The sequence below is a fragment of the Aulostomus chinensis genome, chromosome 5, assembly GCF_037954235.1.
Source record: "Aulostomus chinensis isolate RoL2024-O1b breed Wild chromosome 5, RoL_Achi_v1.0, whole genome shotgun sequence".
Classification (NCBI taxonomy): domain Eukaryota; kingdom Metazoa; phylum Chordata; class Actinopteri; order Syngnathiformes; family Aulostomidae; genus Aulostomus; species Aulostomus chinensis.
Genome location: NC_141324.1, coordinates 27,055,761 through 27,072,929, shown reverse-complemented (window position 1 = coordinate 27,072,929; position 17,169 = coordinate 27,055,761). Strand labels below are relative to the sequence as shown.

General features: G+C 45.2%; 1 protein-coding gene across 3 annotated transcripts; it reads right to left on the bottom strand.

Moving 5' to 3' along the window:
* Positions 1-176: 176 nt before the first annotated feature.
* Positions 177-16,963, bottom strand: cc2d1b (coiled-coil and C2 domain containing 1B). 3 transcript variants are annotated; one of them, XM_086204319.1, is made up of 26 exons: positions 16,874-16,963; positions 16,478-16,590; positions 16,242-16,386; positions 15,309-15,412; positions 14,637-14,765; positions 14,292-14,432; positions 13,411-13,750; positions 12,985-13,103; positions 12,250-12,328; positions 11,822-11,905; positions 10,818-10,945; positions 10,399-10,471; positions 10,051-10,187; positions 9,399-9,528; positions 8,650-8,822; positions 8,379-8,504; positions 7,905-7,963; positions 7,402-7,518; positions 6,840-6,913; positions 5,115-5,173; positions 4,976-5,027; positions 4,220-4,319; positions 3,969-4,059; positions 2,693-2,815; positions 2,569-2,606; positions 177-2,487 (listed from the first exon to the last, which is right to left on the bottom strand). In XM_086204319.1, the coding sequence occupies exons 2-25, from the start codon at positions 16,538-16,540 to the stop codon at positions 2,595-2,597; spliced, it is 2,658 nt and encodes an 885-aa protein (XP_086060445.1). In that variant the 5' UTR covers positions 16,541-16,590; positions 16,874-16,963; the 3' UTR covers positions 177-2,487; positions 2,569-2,594. The 3 variants fall into 3 exon arrangements, with proteins under 3 accessions (XP_086060445.1, XP_086060446.1, XP_086060447.1); XM_086204320.1 differs by having other exon boundaries at positions 11,822-11,899; XM_086204321.1 differs by having other exon boundaries at positions 16,248-16,386.
* Between the last annotated feature and the right edge of the window lie 206 nt (positions 16,964-17,169).

The window sequence follows — 17,169 nt, the reverse complement described above, 5'->3', positions numbered from 1 at the left end:
CTACAGCTGTCAAAGTGAACTTTATCAAAAAACAATACTGTAGTATATGTAAAATAAACTTATAGAAAAATGAAGAGCTTAGTTTTTTATTTTGTTATGCTTTTTTTATGTTCAGGGTTAAACTTTCTTTCCTCCATTTGATCTGAAGTGAAAAACACCAACATGAGACAACAGAATGAAAACAATAGACCTTTAATGGCACCTTTTTAAAGCAGGATGGGAAGATTTTAATCCGCAGTTAATTCTTTTTTCTTTTTTCATTTTTATTTGGGAAACAAAGTGACATCATTGAGCGTTGTAAACAAGTAGGCTATCATAGCGGTGAAGATGCTTCATTGTTCAGGCCAGACTTTTTACGGCGTTGGTGACATGATGGATGACATTTCCTCAAGACAATCGAAAGGGCGAACAGAACTGAAATGTTGCGACCACACTCACGCCAGACTAAACGCAGCAGACAGGTTGTGGTTTTCTTTGAGGTAAACTGTTGGAAATGTCTTCATGTCGATGGCTCAGTAGGGCCGCTAATATGGCTTCTTTGTGCTGCATTGCACGCCGCAGCTGAGGGGGTCAGATCACGCCGAGACGATACTTAGGATGAACTGCCTCACCCTTTCAAGTTTCAGTAACTAAACCCTGGTTATGTGATGACTTTATCAACAGATCTGTAAACGACTGCCTGTACTTGTCGAACGTTTCTTCTCAGTCATTAAATCGGTGGGTATCAATACTCAACTTTGCGGCTCGTCGCTGCGAAGCACTCAGTAAGCGTGTCTGACTTTGATTCAATTTTATGAACAACTCGCTGTGGATGAGCTGTTCCTTTGAGGGTAAGGTGAGAGTGAAACGAGGTTAAAGCATCGCTCTCACGTCTACGTGATTCATACGGAGCTGCAGCCGCCAAGCCTCGCGAGGGCAAAGAGCTCGTTGAGCTCTGCAAAGGTTACAATCAAAACACCTCTAGACGGTCAGAGACGGTTCTCACACAGAACTGTCTTAGCAAGTTTCTCCATCCAAAACCACCGACTGTCTCTGACTGTGTGAATCCAAACAAGACGTGAGGATGTTTGTTGGAGTGTCCGAGGTGCTGGCGCTTCATGCCGAACTCAAGCGGCCTCAAGCTTCATCCAAACACAAGAGTGGGATCGGCTGACCTCGTCCATGAAGTACTCTCATTCCAAAATTATTTTGGACCCGCGAGAGGACTATTTTAGCCCTGTGTGTGGTCTTACAGACAGGAGGCAAAGCCTGATGGTTACTGGTAACTCATGGCTCCGGTTGTTTGCCTCTAACACACCGTCAGTCAACGCACGCTTGCAAAGACTTCAGCATCACGAGAGATACGCATTAATCTTCAGGCTTCACTTCTACCTGTTAGACTAAATTGAGGGAACAAATAAAGTCTACAATGTGTATCAATCTTCTGATCTAACTCCTAAGTGCATCTCCCTTCATGCTGTGCTCTTCTTTCGACCTGTATAAACTCTGGGATGCTCTTTAATCTCTACCATAACCATCTGTGACATCGTGGACATCAGCCGAGCGACTAAATGAATGATTAGCTTTCTGAACTGGTCATTTTTGCCATAAGTGATATCTGCTAAACTCTGACGTGCACGGACCTTGTGCTTTTCAGTGTAAACAATAACAAAAATAGAAATCTAAGAATGCTTAAGCCTCAAATAAGTCATTTTAAATGTGCACTTTAGTGACCACAGCCAATCAAAGGGGGAGTGGTCTTTAAAATGGTTTAAATAATTGTACCTTCTATAGTAATTTCTCTGAATGGTGCTGCCCGCCCTCTCCCATGGACCATCCCGGGAATTGTGTGGAACGATGATAAAAACAGTCCAGGCTCCGTCTCCTCAAATATTAAACATCTGTCACTGCGACGGGATTGGCAGCTCATTCAAATACGCAGGATTTTACAGCAACAGTGATTAACTTTGGTATTAGTGCATAGCTGCGGTTCTAGATACCAGAGCTGTAGATGAGGAATATGTACACAATCTTTTGTTATTATAAGAACTAAAGTCATATCGGGCAGCAGGAGTAGGTTAGCTCGACGTTGAGACCCTTTGACATTTGTGGAGGGAGGGAGGGAGGGGGAAGCTGCTGCTGCTGCTGCTGCTGCTGCTGCTGCTGCTGCCACCCCCCATTTAGACATCGCTTTAACGTTTGCCCGATGCATCTGACCTCACTGGGCTGGCGTTCTGTGGGAAGCAACAAACTGACAGACGCAGACACCGAATGTTTGTCAGTTGGTGTGACCCCACAGCAGCTTCCAGCCTGGAGACAGATGTCGCTGGCCTCCCGTCAACCAGCTCCATGTCTCCTCCTGGTGGACATTGTGTAAAACGGCACTCGTGTCTTGCAATGTGCAAAAGTTTTGAAGAAGTCCCACATGTATGTTGAATCTGAGCAACAGACCATTCTCAGCAGATCCAGGACGCCGTCCCGGCGCTCCTCTGATTGAGAGTCTTTGATCTGCGGACACAAGTGTGACGTATCAACATTTAAATATAATCTAAAACCTCGTCAGTCGAGCAGAGAGGAAAGTTTACCCACCTGTCTTGCTTGAGGATCTTCAATCTTTAAACAAGAATCTTGGAGACAAAAACAAACCAACATCAGGAGTTTTCATCGTCGTCATCTCAGTGTTACAGTATTAAGAAAAACTCTGGATGTCTACCTGTGATTTGTCGATCACCAGCCAGCGCTCGGTGCTCGTCTGCATGTCCTGACCACTCAAAGGCTCCCGCAGTCGAACCCTCACCTCAACACGCCCCCCCGTTGGCTTCCGACCGTCCATCACCTGTCACAAGAGACAGTTTAGACGCTGCGCAGTCGTCACTCAGATCAGCCAACGTGATCTAATTTGGTACTGGAACATTTGGAGGCAGCTCCACAGGAAGGAGTTTGTTCATTAACTATTTTTTTCTCCAACTTTTTGGGATATAGTATACACTTATGGTCCATCCTCCCCAGACCCAGACCAGAAGATAGATCCCCTTCCATCCTCTGTGCTCCATTAGGGAGCTGAGACCTGCTGACCGCTAGTTAGCTTAGCATAATGACCAATAGTGAACAGGAAAGCTAGCATACGTCCATCTTGCCTGCTCAGCACCTGAACCTGTGTTTCACCTGGGTGTTCTGGTTCAAAGGGATCAGGTTCAGGATCTTGGTTTGCTCTGTGGTAATCTCCCTCATCCCCTCTTACAAAGATGGACATGATCAGCAGCAGCAGTCGCCTCACCACCTCCTGTCTCATTCCTACTGACCAGTGACTGCGTACTGGGAGGCTGAGGTGACAGCAACCCAGACCACAGTTCATTTCCACACACTGCGAATACATCCATCCATCCATTTTCTATATCACCTATCCGTTAAGGGTCATGGGGGGCTGGAGCCCATCCCAGCCGACACTGGGCAAAAGGCAGGGTTCACCCTGGACAGGTCGCCAGTCCATCAGGAGCAATTAGCGGCTCAGTATCTTGCTCAATACACGAAGAGATAATATCTCTGATAATAAATCTGTGGGCGAGGAACATTCCCTTATGATCATAAATTTGCTCATCACGGTTGAGTCTGATTAAACTCTACACTCCTGTGGTGCTCTGAGGGTTTCAGAGAGGCGCTGGGATCCACTTCTGCGCTGTGAACTGAAGAAAGCATCGATGGCTGCTTGTCTGCAGCGACAGTGACGGAGGTTAACGGCAGTGAAATCTTCCATAAAACAGCTTGGAGGACTGATGGTTCGCCTGCTAGCTGCTGGTGTTTCCAGGTACACACTTTAGTTCCTCCCACTTCAGCACAAAAACCGGAACAAGATTAAAAGAGACAGATCTCTTATTGGAGCAGATCAAGCCCAGTCAGTGCTCCCTCCGGATTGTTCTTTTGAAGGATTTTAAAAATCAGCAATAACTGTGCGTCTCTCCTCATCGAGTGCTGTTTATGGTGTTGCTCACCTCTACGATCTCCCTGATTTCGCTCTGAGACTCCAGTTTTTCCAGCTTCACGTGGGCCGCTCCGATCGGCTTGTCGCTCCTCAGGAAACCCCTTTGAAGCGGCACACGACAACATCATCTCTGTCACAATCTCGCCACAATAACGACGACTGCCGTTCAGCTTCCCTGAAACACCTACAATCACTGCATCAATATAAATTTTTTTCCCCAGTAAAACTCAAGAGATTGGAGCCTGTCTGGTGGCCTCTCACCCCTTGTGCAGCAGCTCCAGCTTCAGCCCTTTGGACGTCACCACCCTCCTGAAGCCGCGGTGGTTCCGGTTGATTGACAGCGTGAAGCTCTGGTTGTATTCTGGTTCAGAGGTCACAGATGAAGACAAACTTGTTGAAATCAGCTACAAAATTCTTCAGATTCTGGGTGTTGCTGCCTGATCTTTCAAATCCGTCCGTTTTCTATCACTTATCCTGTTAAGGGCTGCGGGGGGTGGAGCCTCGAGCTTCAGGTGAGAGGCGGGGTTCACCCTGGATGGGTTGCCAGTCCATCGCAGGGCCAACACATATAGACAGACAATCACTACGCCTACGGTCAATTTAGAGTCTGGATTAACCTCGTCCCCTCCCTCTTAATGTCTTTGGACTGTGGGAGGAAGCTGGAGTACCGGAGAGAACCCACACAGGAACAGGGAGAACATGGAGACTCTCCGTGCTCCAGCCGGGGCTCGAACCCAGAACCTTCTTGTTGTGAGGCAACAGCGCTGACCACTGCAACACTGTGCCGCCTCATCTTTCTCATGTGGAAAAAATTGACAAGTGATGTCCGTCATCTCAGACTGAACTGAGGTTATAAAACCTTTGCAGCTGCAGGAGGCAAGTGAGCCGCTGCTCATGTAGCCACCAGCAGCATTACACCCAGGTTTAGAAGGGTCTGCCTGTGGTTCCCCCCCTCCTCACTGTAGCCCCTGCGAGGTGGGTGTGTCTCGTAGTCCTGTGAGTCTGCAGGTGTCTCACCTGGAGAGTTTGTGTTCTTGATGACGGCTGTTTTGTGTCTCTGCGGCTGCTCCTGAGGAGAAAATCATCGGGACACAAAGTCTCAGCAGCCTGTGGTGGCTGTTGCATTGAAAACAAAACGTATCTGGAGTTGTCTTACCGAGGTGGGATAGGGGAAGTCAAACTTAACGTAGGCATCCAGGTCATTTGTTTGGATTCCTGAAGGAAGAAGAGAAAGTTCATCATAAAACATCAAACTTTAGTAGAAAACATGGTCTTCAATTTCAACAACAAAGAGCTGCAAAAAAGGTTCTGGCCAGACTCTTAAAAACTTACATTCCAACTCATGCACAAAGAGAGAACTACAGTCAAACATGGGGAAGCATGCATTTTCTTTCTCAGCAAGGCCCGGAACCCCCCGACACTCTTACACTCCTCTCAGCCTCTGTCTGCCTGTCACATCGGCAGGACCCGAACTCGATGCGTTACATGAACGCTCAACTTGGACTACTCGCTCATTGGCAGCTTTTCATCCGCACATTTGTCTGTGGTATTTATTACTGCCGACTGCACTGCTGCTTTGTTCAACATAAAAGACCGTGTGTATATATATATATATATATATATACACACGTTTATATTTTTATATTTTTCTGCTCTTGAAGAATTTAGTTTAGTTCAGACTATTGGACTGCATGCACCAACAGCACCACAACCGGATGGCGAACAACCTCGTACAGATAAACGCAGCCAAGACCGAGGTGCTGGTCATTGCCTCTCACAGTGTCACAGCCAGGGTCGTCGATCATCTGGGCCCTCTCAGAAACAACGCCCCTCCTAGTGTCAGGACCCTTGGTGTACATTTTGATCATTCAATGCTCCTGGACACTCATGTAAAGTCTCTGAGTCGTAATTGTTTCTTTCACTTAAGAAACATTGCCAAATTGCGTTCCATCATCTCGCACTCAGAGCTGGAGGAGGCCATGCATGCTTTTATTTCGTCCAGGCTACATTACTGGAACGCACTTTTCTCCTGCCTAAACCAAGCATCCATAAACCGTCTCCGACTGGTCCAAAATGCAGCCGCCAGATTACTCACCAGGTCTAAGAAATCTTGTCATATCACACCAATACTTGCTGCCCTACATTGGTTACCTGTTACTTTCAGGATCCAGTGCAAGTTCTTACTGTTCACCTACAAGGCTCTCCACGGCTCTGCTCCCAGCTACATCTGTGACCTCATCCACCACCACACCCCTGGTCGCTCTCTGCGGTCAGCTGACCAGGGGCTCCTAGCAGTGCCCCGCGCTAAATCAAAAACTAAAGGTGATCGGGCCTTTGCAGGCCCTCTCCGGGGCTCTCTTAGTTTTCATTTGCACAGCTGCATGGTATGGCACTTGCACCCTAAGTCGGACGGCCTCCGTCACAAAGCTATGGCTTTTACGACTGATGTTGTTTTTGGGTTGTGTCGGTGATATCAGTCACCTGACTGTTCTGTTTTATCTGTTTTTATTGTTAAGCACTCTGTGTATTAGCCCTGTGAAGAGCGCTACACAAATAAAATTTTACTTACTTACAACAAATTCCTCTTATGTATAAAACCATACTTGGCAATAAAGTCTTTTCTGATTCTGAAAATGATTTAATTTGAGTGTTAATCCAAATTTATTTCAATATGGAAGGCAAGATTTAGGCATTAGAGTTTTCACACGCGTTCCTCTACATCCTGTATGTAACTATTTTTGTGTGCCCATGTATTTCACACTTGTATGAATTAGGCTGAATTCCACACCCTTCCAAAGAAATCCTAATAATTTGGGGAAAAAAAGTTACAAATATGTGTGTGTGTGTGTGTGTGTGTGTGTGTGTGTGTGTGTGTGTTTACCACTAGGAGCAGGAAGGTTCATCCCTTTAACAATAACAACGACCATCTCGGTACTGCTGAGCTCTGGAAAAATCCTGCAGGAGAGAAGCATAACAGGAAGGAAAGAGACAAAGACGAACGCGGACAAAGACACTTCATGTTCAGAAAGCTTCAGCAAACAACAAGTCTGACAAAAATGACAAACTCCGGTCTGCTTTGGAGTCGGACTGCTGGGGTCCAGGTTTTTAAAAAATGTCTTGACATTTGTGTAGAATCTCAAGACACAACAAAAAACAATTGCAAACTTCTATTTTTTTTTTTTTAATGAAACTGTCATCAAGACAAGACATCACAACAATCTCTCACTCTCTCTCTCTCTTCCTACTCACAAGTTTCTGCCAGCAGCTTGGAAATGACTCGCTGCTTCTCATGACTAGAGAACACCTCTTAAAAGTTTAGTTGCAGTCAATTCATCTTGAAATGTCAATAGCTGTCGTGTCATATGACCCAGACCAAGCACATCAGTACCAGATATTCTTACTGGACTGGGCACAGACGTTAATCTGTGGATGCTGACGCTGACCTGACGGTGTGAAACGATCTCTCCTCAAAGTGATGTTTCGGAGGAGGAAGACCTCTCGCCTGAGAAAGTTTCAGGACCTCCAGACTCTTCTTACAGGATTCAGCCATCTTCTCAAACCTGGAGGAGGAAATGTGGTCGGTGAGGCATCCTGGTCGTTTCCTACTGCGTATTCTTACATTTGCATGCGACAACTCAGGAGCAAAGCACACCAGTGAATTAGAGTCCACCATTTCTTTATCTGAATACTTCTGGGTTTGACTTTGTCAGACAAAATCAAGAATGTGAAAACACCACTAGGCAGCAAAATTTGGGATTTAAAAAAAAAATGAAAAAAATGATGAACTAAATAATGGATAAACTGTACAAAAAAAAAAGACAACAGATTTACTCCAGCAAACACATATTAGATATGTTACGGATAGAAACAGTTTTATTTCGAAGCTTCCTTCTTATAATTGAGCTTGAACTGGTAAAAATAGCTGGGAGTGACACAAAAATCCTACTTTGTTGTTTCTGTGACGTTCCCCAGGTGTGTGAACTGCTTGGAGTGAGTCATACATTTCTAAAAGCAGAAGAGCCAGAAGAAAACTTCAAGACATCAAGGAAAACATTTGTCTCAACACACAGCAAGACAATAACAATCCACACACACACTGCAGCCGACGCAGTCCAACTACGCAGGGAATAGGAAAAACACAACCATTCTCCGGAGTCTGAATTAATTTGGAAAGTTCTAAATTTATCAGGAAGATGAGGATGAGTGACTGAGGTTCCTTCAGGGAGATGGCGGATCTCACCGAGGAAAACAGTGCGCCGATATTAGTTACATAATATTCTAAGTTAAAATTGAGCATGAAAGCTCTAACGTGAGTAGAGTTCAGCAGTTAATTAGTTAACACTGGAATCTTATCTTATCCCCATGTACACAAAATGTGGAGGATGATGTAACGCTCCTTCTACCACGTCTGCACTCTCACCTCGTACTGCTCTTTGAGAATCTTGGCCAACTGTGTGTAAACCTGCTCTGCTTTCTCTGAGATCTGAACGTCACTGTGGTGCACCAGGATGAAGTCCTCGTCTTCGTCACCAGGGGGCGACGGCACCTACAGGAAGGACCAGGGAGGCTCAGTTACAGAACAACATTTCTCTCCCACATGAACTCACACTGGCAGATTGAATTCAGTCCCATTTCTGTCAGTAACCCAGAATCATAAGGATAAAAACTGAGGCGGCCGACTGTCAGCTGACCGTGCTGATGTCCACCATCCTGCCGCTACGCGCCGCCTCGATCATGGGCTCGAAGCCCTTGGCAGTGCGGAGGAAAACCTTGGCCTGCTCCAGGTTGTTCTTCTGCTTGGCCTGAAGAGCTGCTTTCATGTACTGCTTCCTCCTGCCCTCCAAGAACTCCAGCTGCTGAACCGCTGGAGGACGAAGAAGAAGCACAGAGAGATGTGAAGGGTTAATGCGACACAACCGGACCTCATGCTTATACACCAAGAACATTTACCAAAAATAACAACATTTTCAGGTCACACACAAGAAAGAACAACCTCGCTTTGTTCTCAATGATTCACATTTCTTCTGATTTCATGCACACGACTAGGAAAAAGAAACAACTTAAGTTTCTGTTGGTTTTTTTTTTGCTTTAGTTTATCCTCTGTTCATGTCTTTTTATTCTACTTTTTCTTTCTGTTCTGCAACTGTATGACAATGTTCATATGCGGAAGGGTTGTGTAGCGAGGGACAGGAAAAGGGGAGGAAGAGACTAAAGTACTTCACTAAAAATAGTAATTGTTAAGAACATAAAATATGTCATTCCCACTGGGTCCAACTTCTTTTTACAACATGAGCATCCAGCGCAATTCAGTATTTCTGAGTTTTCCAGAAAAATGCACTTCCAAACTCATGAAGAACGGATCAGTAAGCTTGTCTCATAAACACAAGCCAGCTTGAGCAGCCTTTGGTTCTGGAGGACATGTCAGCTCTCATATACTGACCCTGTGGGGAGAGTCCTTCCCTGGTGGTTGATCTGTCAGGAGAAGCTGACGGAGTCCTTTTCTGTCTTTGATCTGCAGAAGGAACATCTAACATGGGCTTCTTTGGTTCTTCTGGAACAGCAGGCTTCGACTAGAACACACAGAGAACTTCTTTTAATTACATGTATGATCGGCACGGTGCACGGTGGTGCAGTGGTCAGCACTGTTGCTACACAGCAAGAAGGTTCTCGGGTCTTTCTGTGTGGAGTCTCCATGTTCTCCCTGTGCCTGCGTGGGTTCTGTCCGGTACTCCGGCATCCTCCCACAGTCCAAAGACACCAAGTGAGCTGATTGATGCTCTAAATTGACCGTAGCCGTGGCTGTGAGAGCCAATGGTTGTCTGTCTCTATGTGCTGGCCCTGCCATGGACTGGTGACCTGTCCAGGGTGAACCCCACCTCTCACCCGAAGGCTGCAGGGATAGGCTCCCCCCCCCCCCCCCCAAGACCCTTAACAGGATAAGCGGAAGAAAATGGATGGATGGATGATCTAACACAGGCAAAGCATGTTCACCTGCACCAGGGAGGTTATCATGATTTATTTTCTCCACATTTGCTTGTTTGTTAGGTCTGAACAGAGCAGAAACAGAGATCATGCGATCCTGATTGGCTCACCTCTTCTTCCTTCTGCTCATCTTCTTCCTCTTCATCTCCAATTTCAGCAGCATCAGTGGTGGCGAGCTTACTGGCAGCCTCCAGAGCAGCAATAAATCCCTGCTCAGCAGACTTCTGGCCCGGGATCGGAGGGAAGCCTAAAATGAAACACAAAAAGTACAATAAAACAAAAGCTTCATGATGACTTAAGCTTAACTTCTCTTACAGACTCATTTAGAGATTCAGGTGCAAAAACATTTCTTGTGGTACTGTGACAAGGATCGACTGAAGATCCAGGGTGTTGCTGCGCGTGATAAAATCGTTCAGAGCTGGTTCTCAAATTAAAAATGAATTAGAAACCAATCTCACCAGGAGGAACGGGGAGCTCGTCAAAGTTGACTGCTTTCCTAGCTTTGTGAGCTCGAATGGCACTCTGGTATTGCTGCAGGAGGGGGGAAGTTACACTTTTCAATTTTCTCATCTATATTAATTTTAGCATTAACACTTCAAGGCTCCCTCTTTGGCATTTTTAAACACTGCATTGTATTTCTCTCATTGATAAATGGTTTCAACATCATACAATAGAAATAAAGCAAACATAAGAACAGTTTATGAATGTACAGTCACTGTCAACAACAATTACTCAACCATAAATGTGAAATAGGTGGGCTTCAACTAAAGTGCTACTGTGTTAGCTTACTGTCAAAACTAAACTTGACTTCACCAAAAACAAATAGAGACCACACAAGTGGAGCTTGTGAGTGAGCGAGCCCAGTGTCTGCTCCTACCTTGGCGATGCGGTCGTGCATCCGGGCCTTGCGGTCGTCTCCGCTAGCTTTAGCCTGGGCGGACGCCTCCGCATATTTTGCTCGTCTCTGCTCCAGAGCCTCCAGCACATCCATGGGAGCCGCAGGGGCTGATGGGAGGAGCAGAACCGTGTTTAAAGCTCAAGGTTACCCCACATTCCCTCACTTGAATTGCTTTGGAGACTTTTTCTGAAAACTATTGTCAGGAAGTTACACGCAAACACATTTCGGAGCAGGAATGTTTCATGGCAACAACAGTAGGTTACAGTTTATCTTGGGCTGATTCTTTACTTGTACAGGCTCACTGGGCTTGACTCTGGCATGGTATTATTAAAGGTTATTTGTTTTATGATAAACATTGTATCTTTGAGAATTCTTGGACAACAGTGAGTCGTTGTTGTGACTTAACTGTTAAGTAAACATACATCTGCATGACACAGGCGTATTTGGCCACTTCCACTTTGATAACAACAGCACAAACAAAAAAAAAACACTTGAAAGCAACTTTCTGAACTGATAAAAATGTGTGATTCATTTGCAATTAGTCACAACTAATCACTGATGAGCTCCATGAAGATTTCAGTCATCTGACAGCCCCTGTTTTGATCTCGGTTCTAATCGTATGATTATTGTATCTTATTAATATAGAACTAGTGCTTGTTGTAATACATGAAGAAAGAGCCCAACGTGAGCGGAATTATTAAGGATGTGCTAAGATTAAAAAAGGGTTACATATCCAAGCAATAATTACATTTTAATAAAAGAAAAAGGCCCAAAATTCAGTGCCAGATTCCCTTACGGGGACACTTGTGGTCATGGCTCATAGCAACAGTTTAAATGGTAATAGTTTCAAAGTGTAATAAAAAAACACCTACACAACATGTCCTCATCTCTGAGGTCACCTCACGTATTTAATGTGACCTCAGCCGTCTGACAGAAACACTGGCAACACGTGTAATTCTGGAGGTATTAGTACTGCACTGCACCTGGAGCTGCTGCAGCCGGTTGGGCAACTGGCGTGTTCTGCTCAGTGGGAGGTTCTTTGACCGCAGATGGACTTCCACCTGCAGCTGCGACAGAATGTGATGAACTCGAGTGCAGACAATCAGATCCTTCAGGCAAACTGCTGTCCATCAGGCAAGAATGTAGTACCTTTCACACTGAATGAGTCTTATCGGACATGAATGGATAACTTTCCTTTCTCTCTTTAAAAATTCGAATTCATACATGAATTACTGCTCTGTTGTTTGCTGACATGCTGCACTTGTGATTTATCATAGTTCCCTAGTTTATATGCGTTTTCTCTTCTGGAAATGTATGGTTCCAGCTAGCTTTCGGGTTAACCCGATCTAAAATATTAAAACCTCTGTGGTGAATCATGTTTTTGTAATAATGTCTCATTTAGGGGCCTTACAGTCTCCTGGAGATGGAGGAATGCCAGTCAAGTCGACTGCTTGTCCTTTCTTCAAAGCCTCGATCACCAAATCGAACCTCTGCACCGAGAAAAACGAAAAAGAGAGAGGGAAAAAAAAAAACCTCGCTGTCACACATAATGACGGTCTTTGTCACTTTCCAAATTGCTGACATGTTCCACATACTTGTCAGAGAAATCCTGCAGTCAGAAAGTGCAGCCAGAAACTGACACTGCAGAAAGGACAGTCTGTGTGTGTGTGTGTGTGTGTGTGTGTGTGTGTGTGTGTGTGCGCGCGTGCTAGCACATTGCCATTTAATACATTTCATCAGGATTTATGTCAATACAGATTTCTGTTATAAGACAATTCCTGTACAACGTCATTCCTGCTGCGAACAGTTCCAACAAAAGCTGACAGACAAGAAAAGCTACGACTGAAAACTACTAACTCGGTTTTACTCAGTCCATATTTGTACTATTGGTACTTGGTTGGAAATAAGCAGAAAAATATAAGTAATCTGTTCATTCTAGAAGGAAGTCTACCAGAAATGAGAACAATTTTAGTTTTTTGTTTTTACCAATGCAGTTAATTACTGAGGAGGAGGAGAAACACTGAGCTAAAACACCTTGATAAAGACGGCATGCTGTCGTACCACTGACAGGATATTCAAATTTAAACAAAATCCGGACGGTACACTGTGTTAAGTTTTAAACAAATTCACGATTGTTCTGACTCACCTTACTGGTCTTGTAGTACTGCTTGGCGTGCTCCACGTCACCCTGCTTCTTCGCTCTCAGAGCTGCCATCTTGTATTCTCTCTGCCTTTCTAAAAGCAGCGTCAGAGTCGCATCGTTCGCTGCAGATTCACGGGACAGGACCACACAACAATTACCCCTGTGAAAGGCTACATTCATGGCATATTCAGAAGCTTTTTGTTTCAGGAAGACAACCACCTCACTTCAACTTCAAATTATTCAATGAGAATAAAATCATTTGAAAACTCTCCTTGCTATTTTTGTTTGGCTTCCACTTCAAGTCTCCTTGTTAATGAAATCATAAAGGCTGACGTCAGCGGCCTCCATGTTCAGTGTGCTTTGGTACACATGGCTCGGCCCAGGACTGGGACGAGTCCACACCACTAAAAAGAACGTAGGGAGACTGACCATCTGGTTGACTGGCCGGTGAGGAGTCTGAAGGCTCTTCTGTCTGCTCCTCTGGAGACGGGAGGCTGCTCAGGGTGGGCGGGGCGGTGGTGGAAGTGTGCTCCTCCTCACTACCGGGGGTGATGATCTCCGGTACAGCAGGTGGTGGAGCCATAACCTCCAAATCCTCCTGCTGATCTGATGGAGTGGCCTCAGGAGGCGAGGGTACAGGAGGAGGGGGTCGTTGGGGGACAGCAGGGCGAGGAGCAGGGTGAGAGGCCCCTGTGGCAACGGGTGGAGGGATCTCCGCCTCGTTCACAGGTCTCCCTTTTTTGACAGCAGCTAACATCGTCCCCAGAGTCTGTGACAGCAGCAGCAGCAGCAGCAACGTTAGCATCTGGAGTTCTATGGCTTGTTCAGACTTATTTCATTGGTAATAAGACTTTGAAAACAGAAGATATCATTCATACCTTACACAGAATGAGCTTGTTTGGATTTTTAAAAGTGTGACTTAATAGGGGTGGGACAGTAGATCAGGGTTTTTAAAAGGTGAATTTATTTTCAAAATTCCCATGGCATGTCTACCTTTAACCACTTCCATACAACTCTTGCAGAAAATATCATTCTGTTTACTAGAAAATCCATAAAATATATACAAAGTGTGATGAACCTGGCAATTCCCACCTCTAAAACTAGAAAATAGACGTTTAGAATCAGAACATCCTCTCAATAACAAAAATTACATGACATGAACTGACGCGTTTGAGGTGTGATGTCCAAGCCAAACTCTGACCACATTACAAAAAAAAAAAAAAAAAAAAAAAAAAAAATCGGTTTCAGGACATTTCAGAGCACAATGACAACCCATCCTGCATGTAACGAGTACGGATCATCTCACCCACCTTCAGGCCGCGTTCGATTCTCCTGCCTTTGGAGGTCTCCCCTGCAGTCTTGGCGTTTTGTAGGGCCGTCTTGTACATGGCTACTCTCTCCTCTAAGGTATGCTGGAGGCTGCCGGGTGGTGCTGACGAGACCTCTGCATCCTGCCGTGTTCACACCACATCAACAATCAGGCATTTATCAACTTCATCGGGGGAAAAAAAAAACCCACCAATATTTAATCGAGGCATTTCTAGTAGACAACCATACAAGCAGGCTACATGAAGAGTGAATGTTTCTGAAAGCGTTTAACCATCAGAAGCTTTGAGGGGCCGCTATTCTACGGCAGAGAGTAGCACGTGTTGTACCTGAGGAGATGGAGACTCCGATTTAGCAGCATGAGAAGATTCAGCAGCAGCAGAGGAAGCGGGGGAAGAAGACTCAGCTTCCTCAGCCTCCCCAGCTTCCCCCTCACCCACCACTTCCTGTAGCTCCGCCTGATGGGGGAAAAAACAAAGCTAACGATTAGAAACCTAGATTATTTCCATCAAGCGGGATCTTGCGTCTGCATCCCCCCCCCCCCCCCAAAAAAAATACAGTTGAATTTGAGCAACTGAAATATGTTTGCTATTAACAGATCTACAACAAACTGACTGACTTACTTTGGAAAAATAGTACAAACATGTCTAAAACTTTATATCTTCGTAGGCCTGACAGTCTCTTATTTGGGGTGTGGCCAATGTTCACCTAATCAAACATCAGATAGGTTTATAGATAGATGATAAACAGATAGATGGATAGAAAGATACTTTATTGATCCTGAAGGAACTTCGGTTTTTGAGCTGCTCAGGTGACACACAAAACAAAAAAACTGATTAAAATACTATAAAACGATCAACAGACAGACAGAAAAACATCAGATCTCTTCAGCTGTATTTAAGTGTGTCATTTATCTTTGAGGTCACTTTGAAAGATTTGAGATGATCACGCCTGGTGGAGGGAAGAAGGCCTGGCGTGACGGCAAAAGGCAAAATACCGACCAACAACTCCTCGTCGTCCTCCAAGTCGTCGTCGTCGTCTTCCTCATCCACGTCTTTCATACACTCATCAGCCATTCTTGCTATGTCATCCATGGGCAGGGGGCCTGCGACACAGACAAGCTTTCATGTACCTCACCGTCACCACGTATCACAAGGCCTTTGCACAAGACACGAGAAGGGGACACACACACACACACACACACACACTGCACACACACACACACTTTTATTTTTAGAGTGTCCAGCAGGACCCACAAGCCTGATATCCTCAGTGTTCACTCTGCAGCACCTGAACTGGACCCTGTTACTTCACACCTTCTCTATCCTTAAGGCTCTCATTTTAAAGACGGGGGAGTAAACTGACAATAATAATAATTATCATAATTATGCACTACCGTCTATGCAATACCACACTATCATGCCAGCAAAGCCTGGACCCTGTTGACTACATCCACTGACTTCCGACTGGTCTTGGTCCCTGTGGTGAAGTCGTCTTTTTCAGGTGTTAAAGGCTGCACAACACTAAAGTGATGTAACTTCCTGCACTTACAGTTCTATCTGTCCATTAACTTCGCCACTACATCCATATTACTGGTGATTAGTTATCAAATGATTAGTTTCATCGGCAGAATGTAGTGGAATAGTCATTGCTACATATTTGGTCTCAGCTATTGTGATGTTTGATTTAGTCCACGTCCCTCAGCCCTCACACTCAGCTTATTTGAGGCAATGATTGGAAATCTGGTGTAAAAATCCCACAGATGTTTCTCAGGGAACCGTTAGCGAAGGGTCTATAATATAATAATATGTAAGTTATCACAGCTGGATTATATTTAACGGATCGTCCCAGTCGAAACCAAAAAAATGCCAAATAACACTTCGATGTTTGCCGTGGCTGTTTAGGCCACCACAACTCCTCACTATCACACTAACTCTTGCCCGTCTTCTTGGGTCTCCCCCCAGCTGAAGTGTTATCCCCCGTTATAGCAGCAAGTTCAGCCTCCAGGTCCGGGTCGTCCAGATTCTCCTCCACACCCATCATCATCTCCTCGGGGTCCAGGTCTACAAACAGACCCATCTGAAAACCAGGAAGTGGGAGATAAGCGTGTGCAGTCGTCTTACATGCCCCACTGTGGTGGTGGTGGTGGTGGAGGTGGTGGTGTTGGTACCTGCTTGGCTGCAGCAGCGCCCCTGCCTTTGGGTGGTGGCGCTCTCTTCTTCTTGGCAAACATGTTGTTACACTTGTGTCTGGTTGTGCCGGTAAGAAGAAAATAAACGACTCCTACAAACACAAACACGTTCTGTAAAACAATTTCTTTTCGCATTCACGCATCAGCGCGGCCCCCCGAGACTGAGTTCATAATCATGTGAGCGGTTGTCAGGTGCCTCCCCAAACTGTCATTGAGTGGTAATGAGCGACGTTAGCTCAGCGGCTAGCTGTTAGCTAACCATGTTTCTTTTCCCCGAAAAGTTTATTTGTGGACAAAAAAACTGGCTGAGCTGGAATCTTTGGCGTGAGTTCTAGAGATTCTCCGCCGACTTTAATAGCGTACGTGTGAGTTTACCTGTTCCTTCACCACTTCATCAGGTAGTTTGCAGAAGAAGAGTTTCGTTTCTGGTTGACATCGTGGATTCGTTGAGTGCGCATGTGCGGAGCGAAGGAGTTCCGCCGTATTGCTGCCCCGAGTGTTGTCTGCCAGGCAAAGAGGGCAGTGGAAAAAACGAACAAGCCAATTCTATTGTATTTTATTTAATCTAAGTCATTCTAAGCAGAGGGCGGGTTTTGTTTAAGGGTACTACAGAGCAGGTCCATATCAAACTCTTCACACCATTATTAACAATGACTCAACAATTCCTCAAG